At 33.8% G+C, this 15,045-nt stretch overlaps 1 protein-coding gene across 1 annotated transcript; it reads right to left on the bottom strand.

Annotated features, from left to right (window-relative positions):
- Positions 1 to 413: 413 nt before the first annotated feature.
- On the bottom strand, positions 414 to 14,764 carry LOC137832762 (ADP-ribosylation factor GTPase-activating protein AGD5). The gene is made up of 11 exons (XM_068641102.1): positions 14,390 to 14,764; positions 13,174 to 13,232; positions 12,908 to 12,998; positions 12,411 to 12,465; positions 12,204 to 12,294; positions 11,843 to 12,068; positions 2,676 to 2,901; positions 2,357 to 2,535; positions 1,834 to 2,142; positions 1,685 to 1,743; positions 414 to 821 (listed from the first exon to the last, which is right to left on the bottom strand). The coding sequence occupies exons 1-11, from the start codon at positions 14,438 to 14,440 to the stop codon at positions 644 to 646; spliced, it is 1,524 nt and encodes a 507-aa protein (XP_068497203.1). The 5' UTR covers positions 14,441 to 14,764; the 3' UTR covers positions 414 to 643.
- Between the last annotated feature and the right edge of the window lie 281 nt (positions 14,765 to 15,045).

Genomic DNA, 15,045 nt, shown 5'->3' with positions numbered 1-15,045 from the left:
ACTAGGTCAAAGATTTAAAACGAAATATCACTTCAGTTTAAGCTGAAAATTGTAGGATCCAGTCAAAGTTGATATTATTTACCATTTTGGTCTAAAATAGTTATAACGAATTTGCTTGTTATTATTGGGTGAGTTTAATTGATAAGAGAGTATAACAATCATAGTAGGACTTGTAAAAATATGATAAATCTAGAAGTTCCATTGTGTCCTTCATTGAAGTTGGTCATTTAAACACATCTAACTCATCTGATATGGTCTTACTCCTTTTATTTTACAAACAAGGTTTAGAATAAATGATTACACAACTTAAATATTTGAATAAAATGAAACAAAATACTTGCCCAAGTAACTATGACGAGTTCTGGACATAGTTCACATGAAAGGCTTGACTCTTACACAAAAGATAAAGAAGAGAAACAGAAAAAAAATAATTAATATCACTAAATTTTTATTGTGAATACAACTATGGACACAAATGAAGCAATCACCCGATACAAGAAGAAAACTGAACTAGCTCAGTAGCTGTAGAAATGGTTTACAACCCAACGACACGGGGCAAGGGGATGAGAAAAAGAAAGTGCACTTTTTCTGTAATTTTAACTAATTTCTATGGTATATGACATAGCCGTCAAGCACTGGTGAATTAGTGCTTTGCAAACATTCCTTGTGTTAAAGAGGAAAAATCATAATCGCTCCCTGTCTTTGAGGTGGTCGATGATACTGGATATGCTGGTGAAACCGGAGATGCCGACTGAGGTTTACTTGCTCCTGTCGTTGTCGACGAACCATTAACTGGAGCAACTTGCCCCATAGCATAGTAACTGCAACAAGAGGCTACTTAATTAACTATAAAGAAATAGAAAAATCAACAGAAACAATATGGATATATGTTTTCCTATGATGACTTATGAATGAACAGTAGCAATGTATGGATCATGTACTAATAATGAGCAGTATCGCTTACTTAAGTGAATGAGATTTATTGCAAGGGTTAACAGCATATTTGAAACATAATCTTCAGCCAGTAAAGCCATCACAATCCTAGTAAATTTATAAAATTGTTGAAACGAAATGCCTCATTGTCATGTGTTCATTATGAGATAACTGAGCCAAATTCGAAGTAGCACACATGGGGCAGTAAAACCAGAAATTGATCGATATGAAAATTCCAAGACAGTTGGCACCGGCACTTGGTTTTGAAAGGAAAAGAATACATTTGATCCCTTTTTAAAAAAAAAAAATTGCATGTGTTCTTTCAATTTAATTGACTTGACCACGATAGTTCTCACAAGTGTGAAGTGACCTGTGACTAATTTTGCTAACAATTTTGTTAATTATAGAGCTTACGGTAAATTTATGGAAAGGACGATATTGACACAATTTTGAAAATGAAGTAACCAAATTAAACAAAATAAGGAACCACAAGAGTAATTTGGCCAAAGGAGAAAATTTTATGAAGAGAAATCAACCTTAATAACTCAGAAGTAAAAATAAATCCAAATAGCCTTTTTGGCAACACAGTCTATAGACTCTATAGATGATTTAGGGAATGACGAGTCCTGATTGACATCAATATCAACATAAGATCTTATGAAGAAAGATTAGGTCATATTTCAGAATAAACTCCTAATAAGTTACCCAAGCTGAAATTAAAGACTTTTTTAGAAACAAACCAACGCTGTACCTAGATTGTGGATACTGAACTGAACTCCCTGCTGAATGCGCTGCAGTCAAGTTCATTGTCTAACACAGAAGGAAGAAGATAAATAAATTGCTGAACAGTTAAGAACAAATCATTAATCAATTAACTTGATGCTTCCATGAATTATTTACCTGCATTAGTTTCTGCAAATCTTCCTGACTTCCCATGGGCACTATACCTGGGATTGAGTAGCCAGCAGCTGGCCAACTTTGGACAGGAATATTGGATCCAGGTTGTTGTATACCAGCCGGGAATTTGGAATCCCCACCAGCAGATTTAGCAGCAGCAGCCATTAGAAGAGACTGCTGTTGTTGTAAGTTGGCCAAGTACTTGGAATCCACACCACCAGATTTAGCAGCAGCAGCCATTAGAAGAGTCTGTTGTTGTGCCAGCATGGCCAGCTGCTGTTGATGCATTGCAAATGGAGACGCCACATTGCCCTGCAGATGTCCAGTTTACTGGGTCAGGCAAAATCTTATTTGCATACCAAAACAAAGCTGCACATCTAGGGATAGAGATCAACATCTAAATAGACTTGTTCTGATAAGCTCAAATAACAACAGAATGTGTATATTTTAAAAAACAATGCTAACCATATATCAAGTTAGAAGAAACTCAGGCTTAAAACAAACATATTGAAGCACCGGCACATACCTTCTCAAAGAGGCTCATGATATCATTTTTTACATCTTTTTGAGGGTTTTCTGGAGTTAAACTTGGTGTAACTGAAGGTGAGTCTTTAAATAAATCCTCAATTCCAGAAGTGGACTGAGGCGTACCGTCAACTGATTTTGTGGTATCAGTCTTTTCAGCTGACAATGCCTCTGTAGCAGCTGAAACAATAAGCAAAAAAATTTAAAAATAAGACAAACACAACAGATTATAAAACAAAAAGCTTCTAAAACAATGCCTAAAAGCACTTTCATTAGTGCTTCCATGATGTATTTTTTTCAAAAGGATAACTATGACATACACTGAAAACCTGCCCAGTTATTATCATCAGCAACAGTTTCAGCTGCACCTGAGCCCTTTTCATTTGGATCATCCATAGATAACATGTCAAAAAGATCCGTAGAAAAGTCAACTTTAGAAGAGGAATTTGGTGTGGTGTCAGTAGTCTGTTTTGAAGTTTCAACTTGGAGTGCTGGTGCAACAGGTTCCACTTTATCCACATTTTGAGGTTTTGCCACGGGAGTTACCTGTTCAGAAATTGATTATTTTCACACATCTAAAAAAGTATAAATAAACCATGAAACAATCAACTTTAAAGAGAAAGGTAAAAAATTCCATTCTACAGAAAAGAGAAAGAAAAAACAAGATCCTTTATCTATGTTAATCGCTTAGTGTAGTTTATCATACAAGTTATTCAATGTATATACCAATATATAAATGATTTTATATATTATAGTTGTCAATTAATATTTCTCTCACTTTATTTCCCATACATCCAACACTAACAATATTTACCTCAGTCATAAAATTTCCCTACAAGGGGTCAGCATCTTAGTTCTATTACTGCATGTCAAAACTGTGCTGCTCGTTATGTATTTTAGGAAGTTTTATATTTTATCCTTGGTATCATTTTATTCTTTATTACAGTTGCATCTTGCTATTGATACTAGGATTTGTCTGCTAAGAATTAGCTCTCTATATTTCCTAAAATTATCAACAAGCTCATGTATTTATAGGTCCAATGGCCTCATTATTGATGCACAAAAAATATATTATTCTTTCTAAATATGAGATGGTATCAGAGCTCCTAATCTTCAGGAGTCTCTGCCCGTGTCTGTCAACCCTAAAGTGCAGCCTTCATTGTTGGGTCACCTTGAACCATATTGTAGCCTTCTCTGCACCACCTTGAACCCTTTTGCAGCCTTTATTGCTGCATAATCAACCTATATGGTTGAGATCGTGAATTTAGGAATGGAAATTGGAGACAGATCACACTACCAAAGGATTGCAGAATGTTTATTCTGCTTATCGATTAATTGAAAAGAATTATCTCAAATGATCTCAATCAACTCATTAAGACCATCACAAAAGGAAAAGGAAAGGTTAGTCATCTGACTGATAATGCACCTAATGAAAATGATGTCAAGTTCAAATCCTAGGATGAAGAAGATTCCATGATCATGGCATGGCTGTAGAATTCAATGGTTCCAGAAATCAATGATACCTGCATGTTCCTTAGATCAGCAAAGGATATTTGGAGGCAGTAGAACAAACATATTCTAAGGCCAAGGATGCTACCAAATTTATGATATAAAGGTGAAAATTGTGGTTGTGAAACAGAGAAACAGATCAATTATAGAATATGCTAATCAACTCAAGTCCCTATAGATGGAATAGGATCACTATTGAGTTATAAAAGCAATGTGTTCAGAAGACTCAGCAACACTGAAAGAGTGTATAGAACAAATAGAGTCTATGATTTTTTGGTAGGCCTAAATCTTGAATATGATCAGGTTCGAGTCCAAATTTTGAGAAAAGAAAAGGTTCCAGGGATTAATGAAGTTGTAACCATTATCCAGAGTGAAGAAAGCAGGAGAGGACTGATGCTGGAGACCCCAACTACTGAAAACTTACAATAATAATTGAAGGAGGAAAAAGAATGATTGCTAACTAGAGGAAAAAAGCAGGGTTCCCATTATGGAGAGAGAAGGTTTGGTGAACCTACTCCACACAAGGGAGACATGCTGGAAATTATATGGAAAACCCCAAAGCCAAGAATGGGGGCAAAGAGGAGGAAAAACCGAGAATGGGAGCATAAAGGAGGCCCTAAAAGAGGGGAAGGGCAAGGACAAACACACCTTGTTAATAGACAAGGTGAAGAACCTGTCCTTCCTTATTAAATTGGAGAAGCGCGCATGTGCATGCTCTCTAACATAATCTAGTAAAAATTTCCATTTTTTTTTGTTTTAATGCTCTTCAGACCTTTGTACTCACTATTAGATACTAGACTCTGGAGTCAATGACCATATGACCCCACTACCCAAATACTTCTCCATGTCCTAGCAACAAGAAAATTTCCACAGCAGATGAAAATCTTATAACAGCAGCAGGACAAGGAGAGATCCAAATAAGCCCATCCATAACCTTAAAAAGTGTCCTTCATGTCCCTAAATTGTCCACTAATCTGATTTCTCTACAAAAGATCTTTAATGTAATGTTTTTCATAGCAACTCTAGTATTTTACAGACAAAACTCAGGGAGGACAATTGGACATGCTAGAGAATAAAATGGCCTTTACTGCATGGAGGTCCCTCAATAACCACTTCCTCATATTTGAATCCCCCATGACCAGTAAAGAGAAAGCTCAACAATACCATTGTCGGCTGGGACATCCTTCATTTCAAGTTGTGGCATGAATCAGATTCAAATTGTGTGATTCACGATTTAGTTCCGTTACACACGATTCATGGTGACGTATACATTTCACGAAGCTTCACGTGGGATATGAAAAATCTCAAAAAGCAAAAATGAAACGAACAGTCACACATCTTTCATAGAACTTTTTGCCTATAAATTGAGAAGGGCAAGAAAGATGAAATGTAAGGCGGTGGAGAAGGTAAACGAAATACAGTGGAAGCATGGGGAGAAGAAACATAGCAGAGAAGAGAAAAGAAGAAGCTCATACTAGAAGAAGAAAATAAAATCAGTAGAAAAAGAAAAAAGAACAGAAACTTACTGGAGCAAGTACGAAACAACAATGGAGAGGAAGAGCAAGTTGGAGAAGAACAGGCTTGTATAATTAAACAATCTGCTTTTGAGATCAATACAGACTTTCACACTTTAGATTTGTGTTTTCTTACTTTTGATAGATGTAATACTGACTCTATGTTTTAATATTATTTTAATATTTATCTCAACTTTTTATATATGTAGTTCCGTATGTTTTAATATTAACCTTAGTTTTCAAATACTTCTAGATTGTGTTGTCTTACTTTTGAAATATGTATATGTTTTAATAGTTATCTCACTTAATAGATACTTCTAGATTGTGTTTTCTATATTTAAAATTAGTAGATGCAGTGCCATTGCTGGAGGAACATCCAAGCCACCATACACAAGAATAAACGACAGAAGAATTGTCTGTATAAATACTAGAACAAACATGTATAGGAACTATATTTTGTTTTCTTTTCAAGAGTACTTTGTAGATGAAATAAAGACACTCTAGAAACCCTAACTTTTCACACAAGTAAGCATTTCAAAAGAAGCATACACGGCCTCCTTAAGCCACCGCAACTCACCTTAGTTAAGTACACTTAACTAGGGTTATGGGAGCTTAAGGACCAAGCTACCTTCATCTATAAATACCCTAAAACAAGCTCATGTATTCAAATTTACTAATGAAGAATTCAGATTTGAAACCTCATTCTCTCCCAAATCTCTCCTGATAGTGAGCCTAATTGGCCTAGTGAATCTAAGGAAAGATGGCCACACCTCTTTCCCTTCATTGCACCTTCAATTCCAGCGAAACCTCTCACTTTCTCTCAACTTCGGTGCACCTTCTTCAACTCATTTCCTCTGCCACTCCAATCATTCCATCAACTACAACCTTGGACTACATCAACCATCATATATGTATTGATATTATTATAATATTTATCACACTTTATAGATACTTTTAGATTGTGTTTTTCACTTTGAAATAAGTAATGCAGTATCATGTATGTTTTTTTAGGCAACATTAATTATTTGTTAGTGATTCTTTTGGTCCTTTTTTTTTTAAATTGCATTTCAAAATATATTCTTGTATTTGTTTATTTTTTTTATTTTTTGATATAAAATTATTTAAGTTCCTGTTTATTTAATTTTTATATAAAATTATTTAAGTACTTATTTTAATTTATTACATAAGATTGTATAAGTATATGTTTATATAATTTTTTTATTTTTTTTTATATAGAATTGTTCTTGTATTTGTTCTTATATTTTTTCTACAAAAGTGAGTTCTTCAAGGATTTTGTTTATTTTGTTATTTTAGGAAGAAGAAAAAATCAATTGTTGTTTGTTTGACTCTATTGGTAGAGGGAATGAGTTAGACAAAGCAAAAGAAAGAAACATATGGTACATGGAATGATTGTGGGAATCATTGTGAGAGCATTCCTCCCTCGTAGACTTCTAATCAAGTATATGTATTGGTCACATATGTCATTGTGTGTACATCTGATCCAGAATATCAAAGACATGTTTATGAAGTTATTAAAAGATAAATAAATAACCAAAGAAACAAATCGTCAAAAATTGTTTCGAAGAAGTGGATATCCAAGATAGTAATAAAAAGGGGACATTGGAGTCATTTTCTAGGAAGGGGAAACAAGGAGTTATAAAGGAAATACAATCAATGAAATGTTTGAAGACATAGAATTGGTCATTCTAGACATTTGCAAATGCATATATGGTAATGTTTTACCATTTAATTTGGTAAGAAGCTCCTTATTTGTTCAAATGCTAAAATTCGTTGTTGAATATAGAAAGGGTTTAAATTAAAGTCTCCTACTTATCATTAAGTTAGGGTGTCTTATTTGAAAAACATAGTTGACAATATCCAAGCTAGTTTGGAGAAATATAAGGTTGAATGAGAGAAATGTGGTTGTACTTTGATGATGGTTGGATAGATGGAAAAACGAGGTCTCTTACCAACTTTTTGGTGAATAGTTAAAGTGGATCAGTTTTCTTAAAATTTATTGATACTGGTAATGTGATCAAGGATGTCAAACAAATGTTTGAACTATTTGATTTTGTGGTAGAAGAAATTGGGGAGGATAATGTTGTGCATGTTGTTAGTGATGATGCTTCTAACTTTGTGGCAGTAGGAAAAATGTTAAAATTTAGAGAAGATAACAAAATTATTTTGGTCTCCTAGAAGACATTGGTCAGCTCCCAGTATTTTATAATACATGAAGGTCAATAAGAGGTGAACATTGTTTTATGTGATGATATATTCTGGAAATCAATCCAATGTTGTTTGAAGTGTGTAACTCCACTTGTAAAGTATTAAGGCTCGTAGGTGGAGACACAAAACCTGCTATGCCATATATCTATGAAACTATGGATAAAGCTAAAGAACAAATACCCACAAATTCCAAGAATCAAGACTCTCAAATAGAAAAAGGTGTGGAAAATAATTGATACTCATTGGAATTTACAATTACATAGTCCTCTTCATGTTGCTACTTACTACCTTAACCCTAAGTAACTATTATTATTATACCTTAATCATTATTGCAAATTAATAGTGATTTTTTAATTTCCTTTTATAAAATTTCATTATGACAATGAGGATAGTGAAGTTTTATATGGTTTATGTGAGATAGTTGAAATAATAATCCTAGATAGAAGGATTAGATTTCAACTTGATCAACAACTGATAGATTCAAAACAGCACAAGGACTGTTTGGAAGAAGCATGGCAATAGATACTAGGGATAAGAAGCATCTTGGCAAAGCATTTAAGTAATCTTAATAGTTTCATAAAAAGCATAACAGTTCGGATGACATTTATTGATGTTAGCTTTTGGTGGAGAGGGTAAAGAGCTACAAAATCTAGCAATGAGGGTTTTGAGACTCACTTGTAGTGCTACTGGGTGCAAGAGAAATTAGAGCGGATTTGATCAAGTGCATACTAAGGGAAGAAATTGTGTAGAACAACAAAGATTAAATGCTCTTGTCTTTGTTAATTATAACCTTCAACTTGAGACGAGGGAAACGATTAGAGAGGAGAAATGGGATATTTATGCCTATATGTTTATCTAATATTGAATCAAATGATGACTCGATTACTGAAAAGAAGGATCCTTGCCTACCAAACGATGTTTCATGGATGGATATACATGAATATTTTACTCTTGGAGAAGGAGCTCCAAGCAAGAAAAAGAAGAGAGGTATTTGTTTAAACTATAAAAATTGTGCAATTAAATGAATCATAAATATTATAATACTTAAAATAGGTGTTTTGTTTCTTTAATAGGTCCAAGAAATTTAACTACTAAGATTGATAAAAAGTGAAAATTTACCATAACCGAAAATGATAATGAAATTGAAGATATGGTTGAAGAGGTAAAGGAAGAGGATGAAAATGAATTGCAAAAGAATGTTATATTAGAGGAAGAATATCATATATCTTATAAGTGACATTGATCTCGGAGAAGATGAAAAAGCATAAGATTAACATGTAGGATTTAAATATAGAAAATATTATTATACATCTTACTATCATGTTTTAATTTTGTGGGTTGAAAATTTTGATTTCATTTTCATATATGATATTTCTAATGTTTTTTTCATGTCACTTATTCTTATTTAAAAATATCATATTTTATTTATTATGTATCTTACGATTTATAATAAAATTCAATTCATGATTCAAAAAAATCGAAAAACAATTCACGATTTGAATCTCAATTTGATAACACCATGAATTGGATTATTGAAAGGAAAAATGGACACTTACTAAAACAAACTAGAGCTCTACTCTTTCAAATATCATGTTCATAGGAAATTTTGGGGGAAACCCTTCTTAGTGCCACTTATCTCATCAATAGGTTACCCTCTAAAATCTTAGGGGAAAAGAGTTCCATGGAAGTTCTATCATTGTTCTACCCATACTTAGACCCTACAAATAAACTCCAAACTAGAATAATTGGGTTTTACCCTTTGTACACATTCATAGTGATGGAAGGGGAAAATAAGATCCTAAGGATGTCTAGTGTGTGTATTTAGGATACTCAATCGCGCATAAGCAATATAAATGTTATCACCCACCATCCAAAAAATTCTTGTCAAGAGATGTCACCTTTAATGAAAAAGAGAGCTACTTCAAGCAACCTCGTCTTTAGGGGGAACCAGAGCATGCACCCAACAGACCCAACATCCTCTTCACCCTTTTATCAATTTTCCTATTCTTTGAAGAATTATCATTTATATATAAAACCTTTCTCACAAACCTAAACTCTATAATCACACCTTTCTTTATTTCTGAAGCATTATCTGACAGGAAATGGAAACAAGCCATGGATGTGGAAATTGAGGCATTAAAAAAGAACAGGACTTGAGAACTTGTCACCTTACCAACTAGAAAAAGATCCTTGGGGTGTATGTGGGTATATACAGTAAAATATTGGACTGATGAGACATTGAACGTTAAAAGGAAAGGTTAGTGGCCAAAGGATTTACTCAAACCTATGGAGTAGATTGCTTGGAGACATTTGATATAGTTGCTAAGATGAACACGGTCAGAGTAACATTGTCATTAGCAGCAAATCGTGATTGGGATCTGCAGCAGTTCAATGTGAAGAATACATTCCTACAAGGAAACCTTGATGAAGAATATACATGTAGTTTCCCTCAGGCTATGAAGGACAGGTTGCTACTATAACTTTTTGCATGTTAAGAAAGGCTTTGTAAGGTTGAAACAATCCCCAAGACCATGGTTTGGTAGATTCACCAAGGTTATGACAAGTCTAGGTTGCAAACAAAGTCAAGGAGCACACTTTATTCATCAAACATTCAGTTTTAAGGGGAGTAACAATATTGTTGGTGTATGTAGATGATATATAATAACTGGGTATGACAAAAAGGAGCAGCAAATATTAAATCAATGCCTTATCACATAAATTGAGATTAAGACATTATGAAGACTTAAATATTTTTTGGGGGATTGAAGTGGCTTATTCCACAAGAGGAATCTACATATGTCAACAAAATATATTATTCACTTGCTTGAAGAAACCAACTAGATAGACTGCAAACCAACTAGTACTCCAATTGTTCCAAGCATAAAGTTGGAAAGTGAAGAGGAGGATATTTCAATGGACAAGGAAATTTATCAAAGACTCCTTCACAGACTTATTTACTTATCTCACAATAGGCCAGACATTGTTTTTGTTGTGAGTCTAATAAGTCAGTTTATGCACCAACCAAAGGAAGCATTTAAAAGGGGCTCCAGGAAGAAGAATTTTATTTTAAAAAAAAACAAGAGTGTAAGTCTTGAAGCATATATGAATACAGGTAAGAAGGGTTTTATTTAAACAAAACAAGAGTGTAAGTCTTGAAGCATATATGGATACAGGTTATGCATGTTCAGTTATGGATAGAAGATCAACTACTTGATACTACACCTTCCTTGGTGGAAACTTAGTGACTTGGAGGAGCAGAAAACAAAATGTAGTAGCTAGATCGGGTGCTAAAGCAAAACTTAGAGCAATGGCTGAAGGAATATCTGAACTTTTATGGTATAAGATTATATTGGAAGACCTAAAGATAAAGTGGGATGAACTTACAAGTTTATATTGTGATAATAAATATGCGATTATTATAGCCCACAACCAGGTGCAGAATGATGGAACTAAACATATTGAAGTGGACAGATATTCTATTAAGGAAAAACTAGACAGTGGCTTGATTTGCACCCCATATGTGTCCACTCAAGATCAACTTGCAGACATACTCAGATTTTTCTTGTCACACCGTATCATGGATTCTTTACTCTTAATATGAGAAAATTTTGACAACCAACACAACTGCAACAGCCACAAAAATACTTGAAAACTTGATTATCATTAAGAAAACTTTGGCAATTAAGTCCAATTAAGTTTGAAAAATGCCATGATGGCTTCTTTTATTCATTCTGTTATCATAATCAGTGGAGCATTACCGAACCACCAATCCGATCACTGTTCTTTCAATGGATGCTTATATATCCAAAACTATGCATACAAGATGCGCACAATAGCACCTATTTGGACCTTTTTTTCCTGAAAAATAAGAGGGAGAAATCCTAAATTTAAACATGACAGCTTATTTCTTATAGCTCCAAAGTTGATGGCATGAGTTCCATGCATCCCTTCATTTGTTAGTTTTATTGCTAAAAATACTTGTAGCTCATGAGTCAAAACACTGATAACAGAACAGACACTACAACCACAATGATATATATAATTCACCACATGAATGAGAAATATTGTTAAATAACTAATATAGTACCACTACAAGGCTATAACATGGAATTTTCCAACCCCTCTACCATAGGCAATTTGTGATGTTATAGGGCCGCTATGGTGGCGTATATGACAGAATTTTGGCCTTCTGCCATCCACCATTGATAACCTTGCAGGGGGAGAGAGAGAATGCTTACCAGGTCAGGCCCTTTGGGAGGAGCAGGAACACAAATTCTTGTAGCAGGAATAGCATTTGAAGGTTGGATTTTCTTCCTATCCTCAAAATTATTCTCAGACACAGCTGCATAACTATGGCCAACCCTTTCCACAGGCCTTTGCCAATGTGAAGGACTTTTCTCTTCTCGAAAACTAGAAGGTGATTTTGGTTTCTCATTCCTTGCAACCCATCTCTTCTCTTCATACCTTAAATTATATGCAATGATTGAAAGCAAAGGATCATCTTCACCACACTCACATGATAAGCATACACTTCTAACTATACAAAGATTGAAAAGGAAAAAAATTTAGTCTGGTTAAAGTGTTCATCAAATGACATACTTTGCACGAATGAAATTTTCAATTCCAACTCTATCATAATTTGGGGGTAATTCTGCTTCCCAGTAACTGTTTGCCTTCTCATTTCCCATCGCTATATATGGCCAAAAAAAGAAATTCAAATATAATGAGAAGACTATATAACTAATGCATACATACAAACATAACTCAAAAATAACCACAAGATCATGACAATTTAGATTTCCTTACATTGAATGAATGCAACCTGCTCTGGAAGCCAGGTGTCCAAAGTTGCCGAGCGAACCTGCAGATAAGCTACCAGGTAAGCATAGCTAAATAAATAAGAATTTCAATACCAAGTTTAAATTTAGAACCAGCTTTTAGTTGACATAAATATTTAGAGACTTATTGTAACAACCAAGATGCAAATTACCAGCTAAAGAAGGCATTTTTCTACTGCTACTCATTAAGAGTCCTTGTTGACAGTATTTGGCAAACAACCGAGTGAAATGAGCTTGAAAATAATACACCGTCCCTCAAAATAAATAATATAGTCCAGACTATTAAATTAACATTTCATAATTGAATTCACAAAGATTTTATTTCCATACAAGATGACTATAATACATAATTTCCCCCTCATGATTTGGTTTCTGATAGATCAAACTGAAACCATTTTAAGAAACAACATTACAAGAGACCCACAGATTCAATCACTTTTACAATACCAAGGAACATAACATTACCTTTGATATGTGTACCCCAAGACTTCTATGTATTCCAGAACACTGCATGCATATAAAGATGCCAAGATTGACACTAGCCCATCTTGGGCCTCTGCAAATCAAATTTTCATAAAAATTTGTGAAGAAACAAAAAGAAAAGAAAAAACCCTAGAAAATTCGTACACAATGAAAATCCAATTTTCACAGACAGATTCGCAGCTCTATTTTCTACTGACATCAGAATGTGAGATAAAGATTGGATCATTTATATCCAGCAAGATACATACTTGGCTTTGCAGTCAGCACATTCCTTATTCTCTTGTAGTTTAAGAAGTCCTTCCAATATCTGCATAGTTAATTTAAAGTAAATATGAAATATACAATCAAAGGATAAAATGGAAAAAGTGAAAAAAAGTGTAATAAGTTCCAATGAATGAAACAATCCAAAGTTCATATTTCAAAATATAAGGATTTCAAATATATACGACAAAAGTATATATGTAAATTGATGTACATCCTAATCAAGAAAATTACCCAACCATCCAAAATAAAATAAAAAACGAAGTATTGGCCTTTTCAGCTCATACATACATACATGTACATATACATACATACATGTCATATACATACATACATGTACATATACAAACATACATGTACAAATAGATACATGCATACAAATATATAATAGATAAATAATTATTTATTTGTTTTTTCTCTTAAATCAAATCAAATCCCCACAAAGCTTTTTCCTTATGACCGCAATCAACTCAATGAATCAACTTCTCAATTATAAGCTAACAAACACCCAAATACTTGTGATCGATCCTCAAGGAAATTAAATAAACCCAGAAACACCAAAAGAAAAAAAAAGAAGCAAAGTTTGATCATTTCTCCAGATCAAGAACAGGGATTTTGAGCAACCACAGATTTCCAACTGATAATGCTTCTAATGGCTCCATAATATTTTACAAATAAACATCTTCAAAAAGAAAACAGAAAATTAAGCAGGAATTACATGAGGATTAGAGAGATGGATTCATTAATTTAATCTCGAAAAGGATTAACATAATAACACACAGATCAAATTATGCTATAACCATCAGTCCATCATCACAAATCATCGATCCATTTCTACAAAACTTTTCTTTATATTTCAAATTTAATCCCGAAAACAACTAAACATATAACACGCATATCAATTTAAGCCATAACCATTAATCCATCACCACCAATCATCGATCCATTTCCGAACACCACATCCAAATTTATTTTCCTTTTATTTCAAAAACACCTAACAAATAATTACGTCATACAATAAGCAATCACACAACCTCGCGACTCCGGAGTTCGATTTCTCGACAAGTGAATCGGACAGCGATGGAATCGAATCCAGCAATTTAGAATTCTCATGATCACCATTCCCTTTGAATCGAAGGTTTGCGAAATTGGGAAATGGCGCATTAACGTATTGATAATATTGAAAAGAAAATAGGTGAAAACCTTCTTGTGTTTGGCGTTGAGCTCTTTGGAGACGTTGGCCTTCTCGTTCATGATGCGAATGAAAAGGTTGGGCGTTGGCGAGAGAGAGAAAGGCGAAGAAGATCGAAGGGCAAAATGGTCTTTTAATGCGCTTTCTCTCTCCTCTCTCTAGGTTGTGATCTGTGTTAGGAAGAATGTGACCAAAGAAGAAGGAAGACGAAGAGGAATGAAGGAGAAATAGATATCTCAGTTAATTTGACTTTTATTATCTGCGATTTTGCTATATTTTCTCCCAACGCTCTTATTTTGGCTTTTCGGGGATACCTCTTTTTTGCCCGTCAGTTAAGTTCAAAAGTTTTGTATCAACTTTTAAAAGTAAGCCAATTCAAATACCATGAAAATGCTTCTTACACTATTTTCTTTTAAATAATATATTATAATACTTTATATAATAAATGTGGTGCTCTTGGCAATGTAGGGAGAGCACTGGGCCGACACTGTGGGTGGATCCGTAGTTGGTAAAAAAAATGTGAGATAGATTTATTATTTTAGTTTGTTAACATGTTTAGATTTGTTTCCCATAACTCAATTTATGGGTCAAGTGCGGAGCTCGGGACATGCTAGATTGCTAGCTTGTGTAATAATAAAAAAGGTTTTTTTTTTTTAGCATTCTATCT

Source organism: Phaseolus vulgaris, chromosome 11, assembly GCF_000499845.2.
Source record: "Phaseolus vulgaris cultivar G19833 chromosome 11, P. vulgaris v2.0, whole genome shotgun sequence".
Taxonomy (NCBI): Eukaryota; Viridiplantae; Streptophyta; class Magnoliopsida; order Fabales; family Fabaceae; genus Phaseolus; species Phaseolus vulgaris.
The sequence above is the reverse complement of the archived record's forward strand: the minus strand, read 5'-3'. Positions and strand labels throughout refer to the sequence as shown.

What these genes read in the sequence shown, in the direction of transcription:
- LOC137832762 (XM_068641102.1), bottom strand. Translation starts at nt 14,440, where the DNA reads ATGAACGAGAAGGCCAACGTCTCCAAAGAGCTCAACGCCAAACACAAG. An exon ending in TCAACGCCAAACACAAGAAG is followed by an intron (nt 13,233 to 14,389) that starts GTTTTCACCTAT and finishes TTAACTATGCAG; the next exon opens with ATATTGGAAGGACTTCTTAA. An exon ending in GTTCAGTATCCACAATCTAG is followed by an intron (nt 822 to 1,684) that starts GTACAGCGTTGG and finishes CTCTTGTTGCAG; the next exon opens with TTACTATGCTATGGGGCAAG.